The following is an 18,862-nucleotide window of genomic DNA, read 5'->3' as shown; positions in this document are numbered from 1 at the left end:
ACCCCTTCACAGTCACTGTCCATCAGCATAGTAAGATGCTATAAAATCACTACTTGTCTTCTCTGTGTTGCCCAGCCCTCCCCTTCCCCCCACCATATTATAGATGCTAATCTTAATGCCCCCTTTCTTCTTCCCCGCCCTTATCCCTCCCTTCCCACCCTTCCTCCCCAGTCCCTTTCCCTTTGGTAACTGTTAGTCCATTCTTGGTTTCTGTGATTCTGCTGCTGTTTTGTTCCTTCAGTTTTTCTTTCTTCTTTTACTCCACATATGAGTGAAATCATTTGGTACTTGTCTTTCTCTGCCTGGCTTATTTCACTGAGCATAATACCCTCTAGCTCCAACCATGTTGTTGCAAATGGTAGGATCTGTTTTTTTCTTATGGCTGAGTAATATTCCATTGTGTATATGTACCACATCTTCTTTATCCATTCATCTACTGATGGACACTTAGGTTGCTTCCATATCTTGGCTATTGTAAATAAGGCAGCGATAAACATAGGGGTGCATCTGTCTTTTTCAAACTGGGCTGCTGCATTCTTAGGGTAAATTCCTAGAAGTGGAATTCCTGGGTCAAAATGGTATTTCTATTTTGAGCATTTTGAGGAACCTCCATACTGCTTTCCACAGTGGTTGAACTAATTTACATTCCCACCAGCAGTGTAGGAGGGTTCCCCTTTCTTCACAACCTCGCCAACATTTGTTGTTGTTTGTCTTTTTGATGATGGCAATCCTTACTGGTGTGAGGTGATACCTCATTGTGGTTTTAATTTGCATTTCTCTGATGACAAGCAATGTGGAGCATCTTTTCATGTGCCTGTTGGCCATCTGAATTTCTTCTTTAGAGAACTGTCTATTCAGCTCCTCTGCCCATTTTTTAATTGGATTATTTGCTTTTTGTTTGTTGAGGTGTGTGAGCTCTTTATATATTTTGGATGTCAACCTGTTATCGGATCTGTCTCTTATGAATATATTCTCCCATACTGTAGGATACCTTTTGGTTCTATTGATGGTGTCCTTTGCTGTACAGAAGCTTTTCAGCTTGATATAGTCCCACTTGATCATTTTTGCTTTTGTTTCCCTTGCCCAGAGAGATATGTTCATGAAGAAGTCACTCATGTTTATGTCCATGAGATTTTTGCCTATGTTTTTTTCTAAGAGTTTTATGGTTTCATGACTTACATTCAGGTCTTTGATCCATTTTGAATTTACTTTTGTGTATGGGGTTAGACAGTGATCCAGTTTCATTCTCCTACATGTAACTGTCCAGTTTTGCCAGCACCATCTGTTGAAGAGGCTGTCATTTCCCCATTGTATGTCCATGGCTCCTTTATTGAATATTAATTGGCCATATATGTTTGGGTTAATGTTTGGAGTCTATATTCTGTTCCACTGGTCTATGGCTCTGTTCTTGTGCCAGTACCAAATTGTCTTGATTACTGTGGCTTTGTAGTAGAGCTCAAAGTTGGGGAGCGAGATCCCCCCCTAACTTTATTCTTCCTTCTCAGGATTGCTTTGGCTATTTGGGGTCTTTGGTGTTTCCATATGAATTTTTAAACTATTTGTTCCAGTTCATTGAAGAATGCTGTTGGTAATTTGATAGGGATTGCATCGAATCTGTATATTACTTTGGGCAGGATGGCCATTTTGACAATATTAATTCTTCCTAGCCAAGAGCATGGGATGAGTTTCCATTTGTTAGTGACCTCTTTAATTTCTCTTAAGAGTGTCTTGTAGTTTTCAGGATATAGGTCTTTCACTTCCTTGGTTAGGTTTATTCCTAGGTATTTTATTCTTTTGGATGCAATTGTGAATGGAATTGTTTCCCTGATTTCTCTTTCTATTAGTTCATTGTTAGTGTATAGGAAAGCCACAGATTTCTGTGTGTTAATTTTGTATCCTGCAACTTTGCTGAATTCCAATATTAGTTCTAGTAGTTTTGGAGTGGAGTCTTTAGGGTTGTTAATGTACAATATCATGTCATCTGCAAATAGTTCGACTTCTTCTTTACCAATCTGGATTCCTTGTATTTCTTTGTTTTGTCTAATTGCCGTGGCTAGGACCTCCAGTACTATGTTGAATAACAGTGGGGAGAGTGGGCATCCCTGTCTTGTTCCCGATATCAGGGGAAAAGCTTTCAGCTTCTTGCTGTTCATTATGATGTTGGCTGTGGGTTTATCATATATGGCCTTTATTAGGTTGAGTTACTTGCCCTCTATTCCCATTTTGCTGAGAGTTTTTATCATGAATGGATGTTGAACTTTGTCAAATGCTTTTTCAGCATCTATGGAGATGATCATGTGGTTTTTGTCCCTCTTTTTGTTTATGTGGTGGATGATGTTGATGGACTTTCGAATGTTGTACCATCCTTGCATCCCTGGGATGAATCCCACTTGGTCATGGTGTATGATCCTTTTGATGTATTTTTGAATTCGGTTTGCTAATATTTTGTTGAGTATTTTTGCATCTATGTTCATCAGGGATATTGGTCTGTAGTTTTATTTTTTGGTGGGGTCTTTGCCTGTTTTTGGTATTGGGGTGATGTTGGCTTCATAGCATGAGTTTGGGAGTATTTTCTCTTCTTCTAATTTTTGGAAAACTTTAAGGAGAATGGGTATTATGTCTTCTCTGTATGTCTGATAAAATTCCGAGGTAAATCCATCTGGCCCGGGGGTTTTGTTCTTGGGTAGTTTTTTGATTACCGTTTCAATTTCGTTGCTGGTAATTGGTCTGTTTAGATTGTCTGTTTCTTTCTGGGTCAGTCTTGGAAGGTTGTATTTTTCTAGGAAGTTGTCCATTTCTCCTAGGTTTTCCAGCTTGTTAGCATATAGGTTTTCATACTATTCTCTAATAATTCTTTGTATTTCTGTGGGGTCCGTTGTGATTTTTCCTTTCTCGTTTCTGATTCTGTTGATGTGTGTTGACCAGCTTATTTTTAACTGTACCTGTATGCTGTTTTTCCTTCTCTAATCCTAATCAAGTAATCTGCAACCTGGGTAAAAGATTAATTTGGTATGCAAGCCCAACTATAAACACCCCAAGAAGTCAAGAAGTAAGATTCTTACACACCCTTTAGCAAACAGGCAACAGCCCAGCCCACCTTTGGGGCAGGGCAGGGAGTCTTCATTGGTATGCTCCCAGTGGGAAGCTGCTATCCTGAGAAGGAAACAGAGGAGCAAATTTCTTCTGTTACTCATCAAAAATGAGCATTCTGGGACCACTCAGCAAGTCAGCACCCCTAGCCCTTTACCCCCATTCCTGAAAATTCTTAACTGCCTATCAATCCCCTAGACAACGCACCATCCCAGGCTCTCTTGTCCCCTCCTGGTGTGAGCCAGGAGCTCTGTCCTCTCACTTTATCTCTAAAGAAAAGCCGCTGGCTCTCCTACCTTGAGTGTTTGCAAAGTTCATTCTTTGACTCCTTGAACAAGACCCCTGGTATCACTTTAACCCCAAGAACGTTCTACTGTCATTTTTTCAGTCTCATTGAATCCATACTGAACTTGTCCGGGGCGGAAACCCATCGGCCAGATAGGGCCACACACTTCAGAGTTAGCGACATGGACATGGAGTTAGACAGCCCTAACTCCAAGCCTGTTTTTCATGAGAGAGAAATAAGCCCTCATCTGTGTAAGTATTGCTGGTTGTTTTGTTTTTTCTGCTATAAGTAAACAAGTTTGATCCTTATTGGAGGCCAGGTCCATCCGCTGCCCACAGAACCTGGCCAAATTCTGACTCTGCTCCCCAGGCAGGGTCTCCACTTTAGAGGAGGGGACTAGGACCCGGCTGCACGGAGGTCCCTGAGCACAACTATCCAGACCTGGGGAGAGAGCTACTTTCCCAGTCATTGGCCTTTATTGTCGGGAGACCTTCCCTCCCAGCGAGGCAAGCAGGCCTCCAAAGACAAAAATGTCTTTATTGAAGCGGGGTGGGGCATGGAGGAGAGAGACTCTCGAAGGCCTGGTGCTCTCTCGGCTCCGGGCTGCAGGCTCAGGTGTGGCTGGTGGGTCCAAAGATCGAGGAAGCTGAGCCAGGAGCCAAAGTCAAGGGTCCGAGAAGCCCCGGAGGCTGTCAAAGGGCAATGCTGTCCTCATACAGCGCCAGCAGCAGCAGGACGGTCCAGCCGCCCAGCAGGCCTGCGTTGTGCAGCAGGAAGAGGAGCCAAGGCCTCCGATCCCTCACGTTCAGCATAGCCGGGAGCTGAGGAGGAGGTGGGCGCTGGGTCAGCGGCCAGCTCAGCGCCCCTGCTCAGCTTCCCGTCTGGGTAGCCCCCGCCCGGCCTCGGGCCTGACCAAGTCACAGAGCGCCACGTAGAGGAAAAGGCCAGTGGCTACCGCCAGGATCCAGGCCTCGCTGTCCTCGCCGACGCCGACTGCGAGCGCCACGTAGAGGCCGGCGAAGGCGGTGAGCGCCGAGGCCAAGTTCAGCTGCAGCGCCCGGCGCACCGACAGCCCGGCGTGCAGCAGGGCCGCGAAGTCCCCTGCGGCGGGCGGGGCGCGTTCAGGCCGCAAGGACCCCGCCCTCCAGAGGACCCGCCCCTCCCCTCCCCTCCCCAGACGGCCTGCCGCACAAACTCCGCCCCCGGAGCCCCGCCCAGCGAGCCTTGCTCCCGGGAGCCCCGCCCCCAGACCGACCACTCCCCGGAGGCCACGCCCCTGAGGGGACCACCACGCCCGAGACCTTCTTCCCCGCAGCCCCGCTCCCAGGCCGACAACGCCCCAGAGACCTTCACCCAGCCCCGCCCCCAGGCCGACCACGCCCCCGGAGGCCCCGCCCTCCAGCCGGACCACGTCCCTCGCGGCTCACCCAGCTCGTGCGGCACCTCGTGGCAGAACACTGCCAGAGAGGTGGCCAGCCCGGTTTTCCAGGAGGCCGTGAAGGCGGCGCCCACAGCTAGTCCGTCGGCGAAGTTGTGCACGGCGTCGCCCAGCGTGATCGTGTAGGGCAGCAGCCTCAGCTCTGCGGACAAGGCGGGCGACGATCGGCATAGGCCTGCGCCCGCGCCTCGAGCCCGGCCCGACCCAGACCCTTCCCTGGGCCCCCTCAGTCCTCACCTGGGCTCCGTCTCCGGGGCTCCGGGGTCAGCAGCTCTGGACTCTCCTCCGCTACCTGGAGGGGGGTTCACGTGGAAGAAGGGGCAGAAGTCCTGGAGGGGACTGGGAGTGCAGGCACAGGAAGGGGTCCTGGGAGGGGGGCTTCGCCTGGGGTGGGGACGTCGGGGTGGGGCCGGCTCACCAGGTCTGCGCGCGAGCCCTCGTGGGGCTGCTTGGGCGTCAGGAGCTCGCTGGGAGCTAACTGCAGGGACACGCCGTGGCTGTGGCTGCTGTGACTGTGGCCGCCACGGCTGCAAGGCCCGTCCTTTGGGTCCTGCAAGGATAACGACTCAGGCCCACTGGGCCTCCACCCCAACCACCCACTGCGTCCAGCTCCCAGATGCCTGACCTCGGGGTCCGGGGGCAGCAGGAGGTTGACGAGGGTCTCAAACAGGAAGAAGGTGTAAAGGCCTCCAAGCATGGCCATGAGGCGCCATGTGGGCTGTGAGCCAGTGCTCTCCCTGCTGTGGATGTGCAGACCCAGCACCTGTGGGGGCAGAGGGCACGGGACCAGGTGCCTTAGGGCCTCCTCAAGGTCAGAGATGGTAAGGGGTGGGGAAGGGCCCCCGGAGCACAGGCCTGGAGGAAGGACCAGGTGGGGGAGTTCCTGGTGGGGAAGGGAGAGTGGGGGCTGGGGCCTGACCTTGGGTGTCAAGTGCAGGAGGGCATCACCCGTGAGTGCGCCCACGGCCAAGCTCAGGAAGGCCTGGAGGACGTAGTGGGTGACAGCACTGCAGCTGGCGCAGGTCAGAAGCAGGAGGCCAAAAATGGCAGAGAGACAGATGAGCAGTGTGGCCAGCGAGCCATACAGGTACTCTGTCGGGGTGGGGTGCCGGGTGAGAGCCTCCCTCTCAGTTTCAGCCCCAGCTCCTGCTTCCCAGGGCCAGGCCTCTGGTCACAACAACCCTCGAAGCCACATCCTCTTTCCTTCCAGGCCCCCCATTTCCCTGTGACCCTTCTACTCTGATGCCGGTCGTAGCCCAGCTCACCCCTCCCCCAACCCAGTGGTCACCCCCTCCTCCTTGTGTGGCCCCACCTCCATGACCCCAGAGCCCCTGGGTACATCCAGGCCAGCACTCCAGGGAGGCGGGCACTCACTCTCTGCTTGGCTGAGCTGGTCCTGGGTGGGGGACCTGGGCCGAGGGCTGCAGGCCCCACTCAGTTGCTGCTGGAGCAGGGAAGGGCTCAGGCGGGCCCAGGCCTCCTGGGTCACCCCAGCCTGCTCAGACAGCCCATATATAGCCATCACGTCCCTGGCACTCAGGCATACCTGGGTGGTGACAGGATGGGTGGGGGTCAGAAACCTGAGCAGACTTGTGGGACCCCACCTCTTCCCAGGACTAGGGTGCATGGGCTGCTCACTGTGTCCCACACGCTGGAGCTGCTGTTAGGGGTGGCGAGGAACACAGGGCCCTGGTGGTCGGCCCCCTTTCCCGCATCACTGTGGTCACTGTGTTCACCATGGGTCTCACCACCCACCCCCAGGCGCTGCATCAAGACCTCCAACTCTGGCAGGGAGAACAGAATCACAGGTGTCTGTGGGCCCAGCCCTGCCCTCACCAGGGCACTGCCCACCCTGTGGCCTAGCCCAGGCCTCACCAGCCAGCGTGATGTTAGGAGTCTCACTGCTGTGCTGCTGGAACACAAAGTCCACAAAGTACTGGGGGCTCGGCAGGGCGCGGAAGCACGACCCGCTCCTCACATGGTCCAGCAGGGCGGCCAGCACAGGGCCAGCTCTTCCGGGAGCCCCTGCCCTCGCTGCCTCCTCCAGCAGCTGAGGCAGGTCCACACAGGCCTGGGGGAGGAGCTGGGCCTCAGCCTCACCTGCAACATGGCCTTCTTGCCCTCCACCACTGCCATTGCCCTTAGTGCCCCCTAGATGCCACTGACCCAAGGATCTGCCCCAACAGGACCACAGACCAGCCTCCTCAGAGCCCCCACCTTTTCCAGCTTGCCTAAGACCTGGGCTGCCCCCTCCCCCACGAGGGCCTCTCCCTGGGGTCATAGCCCTTCCCTTCCTGGGCTCCTCCCTCCGGCCCAGGAGTATTTCCAGCCCCATCCCTGCTGAGGGGCCTTCCTGGTACCCCCAGTCCCCACCCCATTCGATGTTGAGCTTCCATCTGTGGTTCCCCAGCCTAGTCCAGCCTCCCAGGTGTGTTCCCAGGGGCCTGGGGGTGTCCTGGGGAGGCTCTATGGGATGTTCTGTTCTGCATCCCACCTAACCCCCTAACTGGTCTCCCCTATCCTCACATCCCCCACTGCCCCCAGCCCTCACCTTCTTTGCAGTGGGTGGGCCAGCAGCCCGGGCCAGAATTCTCTGCAGCAGCCTGCTCAGGCCTGGGATTAGGGCCTCAGGGCCTTCCAGCAGGGCCAGGAGGTGGTCGGCACGGGAGGCCCAGCGCCCAGCCCGGATGTCTGCACATGTGCCTTCAGGGTCGCTGAGGTAGACGGCGGCAGCAGCACTGAGGCGGGCAATGTGCCTGGGCTCTAGGACTGACCCCAGGGGTGTTCCTGGCCTATCAGGCCTGCCCAGGGCCAGGGCCTCATCCACAGACAGGCACTGTGAGCAGAGACAAGTACAGAGACCGGGTGCCCACAGTGGGGGAGCTACTCACTTCCCTGTAGGGCCCCCCGCGCCGATCGTTGCTTTCCCCCCCACCCCCCGAGCTGCCCCCCTGCCAGCTGCTCTCACACACCCACTCGCCATGCCCCCTCTCCATCACAGACATGCACACGCACAGGGGTCCTGGGCAGTGCGTCCCCCATCCCAGGATCGTTTCTTCCTGGGACCTCTGACAGTTTGATAGCCTGGGTGGGGGCTGAAGAGGGAGGCAGCCCTGGGATCCTGGAGCTATGTGTCCCCTCGAGCCCAGGGAGGACACGGCGTAGAGGACGGTGGGCCTGGGCCTGCCTACCAGCCTGCGGGAAGGGCCAAGGTGCTCGGCCACCCGGCCTTGGCCCGCCTCCTGGAGTTTGCCCAGGGCCCTTTGCTGCCGGCCTCGGGGTGGAGCGGCTGGGGCTGAGGGACCCGGGTGGGGCCATTACCTTTCCACACGGCCCGCCGGCACAGTGCACACGGGCCACCAGTGTATTTAACAGGCCACGCAGCACCTCACGGTCCAGAGCGCCCTGGCCTGAGGACAGCAAAGTCAGCAGCTGGGCAGGCTGGGCCCCCATCCCAGTCACCACCAGCATGGTCAGCAGCAGCCCTAGCTCACGTGGGCCCAGGATTGCCATGCTGAGACCCCCACGAGCTCGGTGGCCCGGGGAGCCTGTGCGCACAAGAGGAGACTGCAGGCCGCCGGCCACCTGGGACCGGACTGGGGCTGGGCTGGGGCCCGCCTGGCGGGCCAGCACAGGGATCTCTCCCAGGTATTTCCTGCAGGGCTCTGTGATTGGCTGCAGAGACATCGCAGGTTAACCATTCCAGCAGCAGATCCTCCCCACAAGGAGCAGCTGCCTGTGGGGGGCGAGGGCTGGGCCCCTTCCCCTGGATGGAGCAGCCTGGGTATCCACCAGCCTGCCTGCTGCCCCCAGAACTGTGGGGTAGGGCCACCCCATCTGCTTCCCCAAGGGCTGGGGTGTTGCCCCTGCAGCCCTCTCTCTAGGGGCTGTCCTCAATCAAGGGAGCCTGGGGCAGGGTGCACAGAAGTCCTCACAGTCCCACAAGGGCCCCATCCCTGACTTTCCACCTCCACACACACCCCTGCCCCCCCTCCACACACACACACACACACACACACACACACACACACACACACACACACACACACACCCTTGAAGGTCCCAGTTGGAGGTGGAGATACAGAGCCCTCTCCTCCTGGGTCCTGGACTGTGGTCTCTGAATTGGAGGCACATTGGAATCCAAGTGGAATCATGTCCTTCCTCTCCGAACCCTCCAGGGAAAATTCCCCAGGAAATGGCCAAAGCCCCAAGGACAAATGGAAGCCTGTGCCCTCTGCCTGCCCACCTACCTAGCAAGGGGGTCTTGAGCTCTGTAAGCAAGATCCTTGGGGCAGGACCCTGAGCTCTAGGCCCAAGGCAGTGGGGGAGGGCTGTGGCTCCAAGCCTCGCACCCCCAGCCTTGCACCAGCCCGCCCCTCCAGTTCCCTCTCTGGACTTTGAACCTTAACCTTGTCTCTGCCTGGTTGGCAATCTGGAGGAAGAGGCAGGCCCCGGAGCTGCAGGTCTTAGGGCAGTCTTGCCTTGTAGAGGGTCTGGGTGGGTGTTCCCCACAAATCTGGCTCAGTGGCCGCTGACGTTGGGCCCTGTTGGGTGTAGCTGGGATGAGGGAGGAATATCTCCAAAGTTCCTGGGAGTCTAGTCCGGAGGCCTCTGTCCCCGAGCCCGTGGCAGCCAGCCGGGACAGGGCATCTGGCTGAGGACGGTGTCCTGGGCCTGAGGTCAAGCTCCTCCCCTGCTCCGCCCACACACATGCTGGACGGCACCACGGTGTCCTGAGAGTCCTGGGGAGGGGCGGCGGCAGGAGGCACCCGCTGGGGGTTCAGGAGATTCCTGGTCCCTGGGTCAATGCGGAGGGAAACTGGAGAGATTTCAGGCACTTCTCACACAGTTCCAAAGACTATAGGCCCAAACTGGCCTTTTTCTGTCCCCACTATGTTGGGCAGAAAGACAGATATGAGTGGGAGGAAAAGAGGGTGGGGTCCACCAAGAACACGGAGTCAATCAGATAAAGCCAGAGAGCAAGAAGGGACTCGGAGTGAACGCCCTTTGTAAGGTGAACTCATTCGCTCGCTCTGAGTGGGGGCTGACCTTGAGACCCGCTCCAGCTGATGCAGGTGAGATGGGGCAGGGACACGGGACAAGCATCATGATCAATTTTCCTAAAAATGCTGAAATATAAATAGCATAATAAGAACAGGAGGGACTTATCTTAAGGCTAAGATTCCATTTTAAAAGAGACTTGGGAAGTTAGATTCCTGGCATATTCTTTGGCAATCAGCCAGCAGCCTACCTTGAGGCAGGGCAAGCGGTCCTGACTGATGGGCTCCCGGGGCTCGGGGGCAGCCGCTGCCTTGGAGAAGAACAGGAAGTTCATCCTGAAGAATCTACCTAGAGGACCGACGACAGATGACGGCATGCCGTCTCTCACTGGAGACAGACATCAGGAGATGGCCTGACCAGCCTGTGCCCCAACCCTTTCCCTTTATCCCATCCCTGAAAGCCTCGACAGACGGAATCCCCAGCCCCCCAGGGTGCCTCCTCTCCGGGGCTGCCCCTCACTCCCCTTTCTTGGAGCTGTATTTTTAAAAGACTTTTTGCTGCTCAACTTGCTGCGTTTTGTCTCTGGCTCTCCCAGTGGTGTCCCTGTCACTTTGCCATTTCATTCTGTTTTCCAGACTTCAAGCCCACGCCTTTCTCTCTCGGTCCCACCTCAGGTGAGTGAGAGCGGCTCCTGCGAGCTCTGCTTTGCCCCTGCAGGTTCCCCTCAGTGAGCCCCTCCTTCCCGTCTGCTTTATTCGAGCAAACCTGCCTTTGTCTGCCTTGACTCTGGCTGGTTCCTCCCTTGGAGCGGATTCAAATAAAACTTTGGCTCCACTTCACTGCTGTGTCTCTGCCCTTCAAATCTTTGTTGCAGCAGGACAAGGACCGGGGGGAACAAACTAACCCCCCAACAATTGCACCAGGATCACTGGGCTAGCTAGAGCTGGAGCCTGGGGCCCCTGCTCCCTCAGGCCACCCTCCGCTCAAGGGCCTCAGCCCAGCCATCCAGCCCAGCCCTTCCAGGCCCCCAGACCTGCTTGAGCCCTTGAAGGCCTGCAGTGTGGCTGGCACTCCCCTGGACAGTCCCTTGTACCTCAGCGGAGGCCCACATGCCTCTAGTGCTTGTCCCCTAGCTCTCCCAGCTGACAACCCCCTTACTAGCCCAGAGCAGCCAGAGAGCATCAGCGCCCTCCCACATCTGCCTACTCCTCGCCTAGGGCCCCTCCCTCTCCAGCACCCCCGGGCCCTACCTGCTCCATTCCGTCATCCCACAGGAGCACTGTAATCGCTTATGTCTTAAAGGCCCATGTGCACAACAGCATTATTCACAGTAGCCAAAAGGCAGAAACAGCCCAAGTGTCCATCAGTTGGTTGACTGTGATGCCAGAGTTCCCGTTTGTGGAGTTGAAGAATGAACTTAGCAAACAGTCAAGGTAGGAGAGCCAGGCAGAGGCTTTAATTAGAAATAAAGTGAGAGGACAAAGCTCCTGGCTCAGGACAGGAGGGGACAAGAGAGCCCGGGGTGATGTGTTGTCTAGGGGATTTATAGGCAGTTGAGGATTTCGGGGAATTGAGAGCTTAGGGTGTGGACTTGTGCCACCTGCCCTGCCCTCAAGGTGGGCTGGGTTGCTGTCTGTTTGCTAGGGCTGTTTACAGTGAAGTCACGGGTTATGCTGAGATACCCTTCTTTATCTGCAGGACACTCAAACATTCCAGGCCAAGTTGCTCCTGGCCTTTTGACCTTTAGCTGATCTCACTGAAGATGTCTATATTCCTAGTCTACTATCTTTACCCTAGAGAATTAGTGTGACCTTGACTTTGCATAATGCTGAACACAGAGTTTCGATAGGGACTTTACATTGTTATATTCTTTTCTTTGACTGTAAATATCTTGCCTTGCTTCTTCCGGAGGTCCTCACCCTACTCTGTCAAAGCCCAGGGTTCCTGTCTCAATTGGATAAAATGTGGTCCATCCATATGACGGGACATTCTTCAGGCTTAAAAAGGAAGGGAATTCTGTGATGTGCTACCACATGGACCAACCCTGAGGGCAGGAGGCTATGTGAAATAAACTGGACACTAAAGGGCAAATACGTCTGATCCCACTCATGCGAGGTCCCCAGAGGAGTCAGATCCGTAGAGACAGAAAGTGGATGGGGTGCCAGGGGCTGGGGGAGGGGTGGGGAGTCGGGTATGATGGGGGCACAGGTTCAGTTTGAGGAGATGGTAAAGGCCTGGAAATGGATGCGTGGATGCACATTGTATACGCACTTGATACCACTGAACTTCAAAATGTTTCAAATGGCAAGTTTTAGGTTGTATACATTTTATTGCAATAAAAAAAATAAAAACAGGCTAAAACAACCCACCCTGGTTCTCTTCCATTTCACTGCCCTCAGCGGCAGGACTTGTGGGCTCTCGCAACAGCAGCCTCTCCCTAGCCTCCCTGCAGCCGCACCTCCCACCAGCTCCTCGGGGCCCCGGGAGCCCCTCAGACCAGACCCGGCTGCGCCTCTCCTCGTCCCGGTCTGCCCAGCCCCACTGCTCCTCCGCTGCCTGGAGCCCCTCCTTCGGCTCCTTTCCTGGTCTGCCTCCAGCCGTCAAGTGTGGCAGCGCCAGTCCTGGGACCTCAGGTGGAATTCCTGGCACCCAGCTTACCCAGGTGACCTGGAGTCACCGAGCCTTCCTCCTGCACACGCCCCTCTAGAACTCCAGCCTCTGGTGTCCCGCCCTCTCCTGGACAGTCCTGGGACTGAGAGACAAGTCCACTGTCCTGGGCAGCAAGCTCTGGCCACACCCACGCTTAGCACCGCTCTCCTGCAGGCATCCACATTTCAACAGGCGTTTCCAGGCCTGTCGAGCTGTTCAGGGGCCACGCCTGGGCGTAGTCCTGGAGTCCTTACTCCTTGCATCCAGCCCGGCAGCAAGCACACAGCACAACGCTCGGCAGGATCCACACCCTGGACCTGAAGGTCCCTGCTTAGCCCCTGGCTGGCCCTGGCCCCCCACACCAGGTGCCCTGTATCTGTCTTTCCCTCGTAGAACACACGGTGGGGGAATGCCTCTGTTCCAAGCCCTGCACTGGTGTCCAGGACTCCTTGAGGAGATCCTGCGCCCCTCAGCAGAGCTCATTTACTCCTCCTGGTCCTTCTGTTCAGTGTCAGCAGAGACGGTGACCTTGGCTACCCACGTGAAAGGTACCTCCCCTCCTCGTGGCCTCCAATCTCATCATTGCCATCTGAAATGCTGCACCCCCTTACTTCATTGCCTCTAGACACCATAGATATTGAGAAGCACCACTAAGAAAAACTGCAATAAACTCCGGCAGTGTCTCTTATCCCAATGCCACAATTGCTAAAATATGAAATACATTGGGATCTGCAGCCCTGGTCTTGGGGTTTGCTGCCTGCCCATGAGGATGTGCGTGTGACGGCCACAGAGCACCATCTTCAGTGCCAACAGCAGTCTGCCTCATAAATACTGGTTAATGAACCACTGCCAGCATTTGCATAGCACGTCCCCCCTGCAGCCTGTTGCTATCACCAGGCCTTGGGTAAGGCTGGCCCAGGACGTCCCTGTAGAGTTCATCTGCTACACCTTGGTCCCTGTCAAGGGGCATCCTTGGCATTGGGCAGGAGTACGACCTGCCGTCCACCCTCGAGTTATCTATCTACTGGGGCTCCAGGGAGCCACTGTACAAGGACAGGGCCCTGATGCGAAGGTCTGAAGCCCTGTGCTGGCCTGCAGTGTCCTCCAGGGCAGCGAGATGCAGGTGAGCTGCAGTCAAACCTCCGAGCCTGGGCAGCAGAGGCACCTGCACCCAGCCAGCTGGGCACCCAAGCTGCCCAGGACTCCCATGAAAGGTTGGGGAGGTGTGAGCCTCCTCTGCAGTGAGGATTGAGCCACACCTGGCCCAGGTGGAGGCTCACACGGGCAGTGCCCCCAGAGGCAAACTGGCACTTAGGCCCAGAGGGCATCCAGACATGCAGGGCTGGTGTTGGGGAGAATACAGGAGCAGGGAGGTCAGAAAGCATCTTTATTGTGGGGAGGGAGGGGACTCCAGGGTCACGACACCATAGACAGACACACAGACAGGCTGCTATGGACAGCCAGACACATGCAGACCATGCAGGGGCCAGCATCCGAGGAAGCAGGAGGGCTGCTGTGGGAGGCTCCTCTCCCAGCCCAGCCTGGGCAGGGACCACGGGACTCAGGCGTGCAGGAACCGGTTGAAGGCATTGTAGGCCGACTCCAGGTCAAAGAGCATCTGGCGCACCTGGGAGTCGTCCAGCTCGTCGGATGCAGACATGCCGCTCAGCGTCTGCAGCCTGTGGGACACAGGGCTGGGCGCGAGGGGAGGAGCGGCAGCCGGGGCCGGGAGGGCCAGGGCTGCGGGCCTTCGGGGACACACTCACCACTGGCTGACCGTTTGGCGGCCCTCAAAGTCAGGGGGCAGGTGGCTCATACGGTGCATGGTCTCCATCAGCTCTCGCAGGTCAGGCTGGATCTGCAGAAGTGACACAGAGAGGGATCTGGGACCCCTGCCCCTGCACCCCCCCATGCCCTCCCGGCACCTGTGCTCAGCCTCCCGCCCTGCCTGGGAGACGCACCTCATCCATGGCACGGATCTCCAAGCGCAGCTTGTCCATCACTGTGATGAAGAGCTGGGGGCGAATGTGTGCATGAGGCGACCTGGACCCAGGGGGCCGAGGGTGGGAGCCGCCTTGTCGCCCACAGGCCTGATTCCTCTGGGAGGCCGAGCTCAGGTCAGCCCTGCCCAGGACCCCTCTGGCCTCAGGGACTCGCTCCTCCTCCTCAGCCTCCCCACTCCACAACTTTGCTGTCCAGTGGTCACTCAGACCTCACACCCATTCCTGAAGCCCTCTCCCTGCAGCTTGGCCCCTGGGTGTGGGGAGCTGCTGTTGTTCATGGCCCTGCTTTGACTGGGCCTCCTAGGCATAGCCTATGTGGGTCTCAGGCTGGAGAGGAGCTTGGGGGGCTTCCTGGATGCAGCTAAGGGGGAAAGGTCTGCTCACCCCTCTTGTTCCCAGCTACAGGGGTTCCCCACCCCGAGTCTGAGTGCTGCGCAGCCCTGGGGATCCCAGGGCTCCGCGCGTGTGGCCAGTGGCTGGCATTAGCTCTCCTGATGCCCCCAGGACCCCGGGGCCATGGGGACGCACTGAGACGACGTCGGCGATGCAGCGGTTGAGGTTGCCCTTGTCATCCTTGATGGTGATGGGCCGGTCCTCCTTGATCCTCTCCATGGCCAGTGGGCAGTCCAGCTGAGGACAGGACGGTGCAGGGGCCGGGCCTTACAGGGTAGCCCTGTGCCGGACAGGCCCACTGCAGCGGCACCCACACCTCCCACATCCCGCCCCCTCAGAGTGCAGGGGCCAGCTCTCTCACACGGAACTTGCGGCAGAATTCATCAATGGAGCTGATCTCTGAGCCCTGAACCTGCCGGAAGGCGGCTTTGTACTGGACCAGGAGGCGGGAGCAGGCTGCAGTGTACCTAGGGAGAGGGCCAGGCTGATGCCCTCTCCTCCCTCGGCCCATCCAGACCAGGCAGCACTCACAGAGGGCTGGACAACAGGGCAAAGATGGACCGTCAGGGGCCGAAGTTTCCCTTCAGGTGTATGTGAGAAAAGAACTCTGGACGAGAATGAGTTGGGTGTGTGTGTGGGGGGGTGGTGGCCAAAATATGTCCACCACATGTGGCCAGGCCTGGGCCATGCAGACTGGCCCCAAGTCCAATATTGGGCTGAGGCCTGCCTGACCCCACCTGCCCTCTCCTGGAACACATTAGCTGTTGCCTACACACCGGCAGTTCATGGTCCTATGCGGCAGGCCTGCTGCACTGAACAAAGGCCCCATGTACCTCCTGGGGGCCAGCCAGGCCTGGTCAGCAGCGTCTCACAGACAGACCCAACCTTCCTGCTTGCCTTCTGAAGGCAATAACCCAGGTCCAGGTTGGTGGACATGCATGTACCCCAGCACATTTCAGTACCGCTGCTGGGACTTCCTGGTTGAGCCAGCACCGAGGCCACTAGTACCCAGGGGTGCCCTCCTTGCGCCAGGTGGGCACCCTCACAGCCTGATGTGGGAGGTAGAGGTCCACATGGGCCACCCAGCTTGGGCCTCAGACCTGCTCTTGCTTCCTACTAAGCACCCAGGTCCTGGAGGGAAGAAACAAGCTTCCAAGGACAGGTGTCTTGGAGTTTGGGCACAGGGACAGCAAGCTCACTCATTGGGTGTGACACAGTCCTTGATGTATGCCTTCTCCAGGGCCTGCATCGTCTTCACGACTGCAAACAGCTCTGCCATGTTGTCATACCTGGAAAACACGTCCATCAGGACACGGCTGCCAAAGGCAGGAAAGCAGAGGCCCCAGGGCCCAGGGCGCCAGTCCTGCTGGTGTGGCTAAGGCAAAGCTCCTCACCTGGCTGCCTCCTATCCCACTCCAGGTGGAGGCTTCTGGGGAACCATTTCGCCAACTTGACCCTACATACTCCTGACCTCAGTGGGGGTGGGTCTGGGGGTTGGAGGAGGCTGCTCAGGGGAGGTGGGTTGGGTGGGCACAGGTATGTGTGTTGGGGGTGGGCAGCCTGCTGGTTGGACTTACTTCTCCCGTTCCCGTGCATTCTTGTACAGCTTCACTTCCTGTTGGAGAGGGGCGCAGTGTGTCAGCTAAAAGCAGCAGGTGGCTACCAGGCCCTGGAGACACTCACACCGGTATTTACTGCTAGCCAGTGCTGGCCAGGGAGTGTCTGTCACTCACCTCATACAGCTCCGGCTTGTTCCCAGGGGCTGCAACAGAGCAGGCAGAGAGTTGGCAGGCTGGCCGCAAGGATGGCCCTAAGTGGGCCTGGCCATCTATCCTGAGCACAGCCTCATTCCAACACCCTTCCAGAGGCTTCCCCCTGTGTTAAATCCCAAAGAGCCCCGAGGAAACTGGAGGATGGGGATTCCAATCTTGACTCCCCCCATCAGTTTGTTAGGGGCTCTGAGCAGAGGGCATGGCTTGGGCCTCGGAGCTCTGTGCCAGGCCTGGTCCATGTCACTGCTGTTCCTTGGCTGCCTCGTTGCAGCGGGGCGTCTGCACCTTCCTTACGGCTCAGTGACGGCGCAAACATTCATTATGTGCTTCATCACCCTTCCTTGGTTTGGTGACTCTGGGATGCCCAGGACCCCTGAAGTTCTGGTCACATTAAAGCTGTCTGTGCCCAGCTGGCCCCTCCTGGGGCAGGTCTCTGGGGTCCCATGGTAAACTACACCAGACCCTGGCCTATGGAGCAGACGCTTACAGACCCCCGGCCCCCAATGTCCAGCCACCACTCCCATCAGCCTCTGCAGAGAGGCTGAGAGCCTGGGCCCTCTGGGTCCCTGCCCAGCTTGGGCAGCACTCACCTCCCGTGCCCGGAGTGACTGGGATCCCGTGAAACATCCTGTGGGCTCTGGTCGCAGCAGAGACCTGGGGAGCAGAGCCGGGGTCGGCCCAGAGGTGCCCTTCGACACTCCTGAGTGCTGAGGTCGTGGAGAGCGCCCTCACCCTCCACAGAGACAGGTGAGAAACAGCATTAAGGACACAAGGCACTGCGGGCAATGCAGGGGGACACCGGTCCTGCCCTGGAAGATGTCAGGAGGAAGCAGGTGCAGACAAGCACCTGAGGAGAGCAGACCCGCGGCAACGGGCGGTTTGTCAGGGCTGCTCTGAGCCAGGCGCTCAGGAGGAAGAGGGGGTGGCAGTTGTCACATGTTCCACCTGGGGAGGAACGTTTGGGTAAAAGGAATAGCACACATAACATGAGGCCTGAATATAGGAACAAATTTCGAGGAGCAGACAAGCCTGGGATATAGTTAACGGGCTTCGAGTGAGGGGCATCCTTGGGAATGAAGATGGAGAGGTGGGCTGGATACAATATACAACATTAAAAGATACTAATGTACTAATGCAGCAAGAGCTGTCAGAGGGTTGAAGACTCTTGGGGCTCCCAGCTGGATAGAGGGCTGAGGAAGCAGGAAACCCCTGGGAGGGTCCTGCCCAGTCAGGAAGCAGATGCAATGGCTGGGGCCAGCTCAAGACACACTTTGGAGGTGGAAACCACCAGACCAATAAAAGATTTTAAGTGGAGTGAAGATGAACAAGGAATCAAAATGACAGCCCTGTTTACCAGCCAAAGAACCATGACGTGAGATGGAGCAGAACAACGGGGGGCAGGCTTGGAGGGCAGGCGTGCACTCTGGTTCCCATGTGGTGGTGTGAGAGGCTCCCTAGGTGTGCAAGGAGGGGCGCGGAGGCGGCTGGCGGTCAGAAGAGGCTCAGGCCGGCAGCCCTGGGCAGTGACACCCACCGCAGGGAGGGATGGTGTAAACAAGGGCTTCAGGGGCGGAGACAAAAGAAAAGCAGCCCAGCTACGGCCTGGAGCAGCCCAGCGTGTGCAGCTGGCGGAGGGGAAGGCGGGTAAGAGCTGCGAAAGGGCAAGTTAGAGAGCAGATCTCCGCAAGGGAGGGGCTGCATTTAAGACGGAGGAATTACAGGAGCCCTAGGGCGGGGGCACGGAGACCTCGTCGCCCTCCCGGAGCATCTGGGAGGCGGAGGCGTGCCCAGCCCCAGTGCGCGGAAACGAGGAAGGAGTCGTTCCTACAGTGGAATCCCATTTAGCCACGAAAACGAACGCACCCTGGCTGCCGGCGGAGACACAGCTAAGCCTCACAAGGCGGCATCAAGCCGGAAAGCCGGTTTCTAGAGGACGCCGCTGTCAGGCCACTGCCGGCCCGGGCGAGCAGCGGGTCCACGCCACCTGGGGCTCCCGCCGCGCTCGGAGGCGTCGGGGCCGGGAAGGCGGCTCCGGAACCCCAGGGTGAGTGAGGGGCCCGGGCACGAGGTGCCCCCTGCAGCGTGGCGACACCCGCGGGCCTAGGCCAGTTCCTGCCCGCCCCCTAGCCCCGGAGTACCTGGGCGGGATCGGTCGGTCCCGGAGATGGCGGCCCCGCGTGATATCTGCGCCTGCGCGCGGCCTCCCCGCGTGACGTCTGCGCCTGCGCGC

At 57.4% G+C, this 18,862-nt stretch overlaps 2 protein-coding genes across 5 annotated transcripts; both read right to left on the bottom strand.

Moving 5' to 3' along the window:
* Nucleotides 1-3,885: 3,885 nt before the first annotated feature.
* SLC39A4 (solute carrier family 39 member 4) lies at nucleotides 3,886-8,821 on the bottom strand. Of its 3 annotated transcripts, XM_036923087.2 has the most exons (12): nucleotides 8,136-8,818; nucleotides 7,366-7,650; nucleotides 6,690-6,885; nucleotides 6,453-6,598; nucleotides 6,189-6,360; nucleotides 5,734-5,906; nucleotides 5,440-5,577; nucleotides 5,233-5,364; nucleotides 5,052-5,106; nucleotides 4,804-4,956; nucleotides 4,290-4,477; nucleotides 3,888-4,197 (listed from the first exon to the last, which is right to left on the bottom strand). In XM_036923087.2, the coding sequence occupies exons 1-12, from the start codon at nucleotides 8,499-8,501 to the stop codon at nucleotides 4,069-4,071; spliced, it is 2,133 nt and encodes a 710-aa protein (XP_036778982.1). In that variant the 5' UTR covers nucleotides 8,502-8,818; the 3' UTR covers nucleotides 3,888-4,068. The 3 variants fall into 3 exon arrangements, with proteins under 3 accessions (XP_036778983.1, XP_036778982.1, XP_057353599.1); XM_036923088.2 differs by lacking the exon at nucleotides 4,290-4,477 and having other exon boundaries at nucleotides 3,886-4,197; nucleotides 8,136-8,821; XM_057497616.1 differs by lacking the exons at nucleotides 6,453-6,598; nucleotides 7,366-7,650; nucleotides 8,136-8,818 and having other exon boundaries at nucleotides 3,889-4,197; nucleotides 6,690-6,766.
* Nucleotides 8,822-13,837: 5,016 nt separating this feature from the next.
* Nucleotides 13,838-18,815, bottom strand: VPS28 (VPS28 subunit of ESCRT-I). Of its 2 annotated transcripts, XM_057497617.1 has the most exons (10): nucleotides 18,771-18,815; nucleotides 17,223-17,286; nucleotides 16,594-16,622; nucleotides 16,438-16,475; nucleotides 16,060-16,149; nucleotides 15,222-15,327; nucleotides 14,996-15,097; nucleotides 14,426-14,479; nucleotides 14,231-14,322; nucleotides 13,838-14,091 (listed from the first exon to the last, which is right to left on the bottom strand). In XM_057497617.1, exons 2-10 carry the CDS (start codon nucleotides 17,257-17,259, stop codon nucleotides 13,881-13,883), a joined length of 759 nt encoding a protein of 252 aa, XP_057353600.1. In that variant the 5' UTR covers nucleotides 17,260-17,286; nucleotides 18,771-18,815; the 3' UTR covers nucleotides 13,838-13,880. The 2 variants fall into 2 exon arrangements, with proteins under 2 accessions (XP_057353600.1, XP_036778985.2); XM_036923090.2 differs by lacking the exon at nucleotides 18,771-18,815 and having other exon boundaries at nucleotides 13,838-14,143.
* Nucleotides 18,816-18,862: the final 47 nt, after the last annotated feature.

Source organism: Manis pentadactyla, chromosome 3 (genome assembly GCF_030020395.1).
Source record: "Manis pentadactyla isolate mManPen7 chromosome 3, mManPen7.hap1, whole genome shotgun sequence".
Taxonomy (NCBI): Eukaryota; Metazoa; Chordata; class Mammalia; order Pholidota; family Manidae; genus Manis; species Manis pentadactyla.
This window is presented reverse-complemented; position numbering and strand designations above follow the sequence as displayed.

Excerpts from the sequence above, each read along its gene's own strand:
- SLC39A4 (XM_036923087.2), bottom strand. The coding sequence starts at position 8,501 with ATGTCTCTGCAGCCAATCACAGAGCCCTGCAGGAAATACCTGGGAGAG. Across the intron at positions 7,651-8,135 it reads CCGGCGGGCCGTGTGGAAAG|TGCCTGTCTGTGGATGAGGC; the intron begins GTAATGGCCCCA and ends CTCTGCTCACAG. Across the intron at positions 4,957-5,051 it reads GCCCCGGAGACGGAGCCCAG|AGCTGAGGCTGCTGCCCTAC; the intron begins GTGAGGACTGAG and ends CCTTGTCCGCAG.
- VPS28 (XM_057497617.1), bottom strand. The coding sequence starts at position 17,259 with ATGTTTCACGGGATCCCAGTCACTCCGGGCACGGGAG. Across the intron at positions 14,480-14,995 it reads GCATCGCCGACGTCGTCTCA|CTCTTCATCACAGTGATGGA; the intron begins GTGCGTCCCCAT and ends ATTCGCCCCCAG. Across the intron at positions 14,323-14,425 it reads AGATCCGTGCCATGGATGAG|ATCCAGCCTGACCTGCGAGA; the intron begins GTGCGTCTCCCA and ends TCACTTCTGCAG.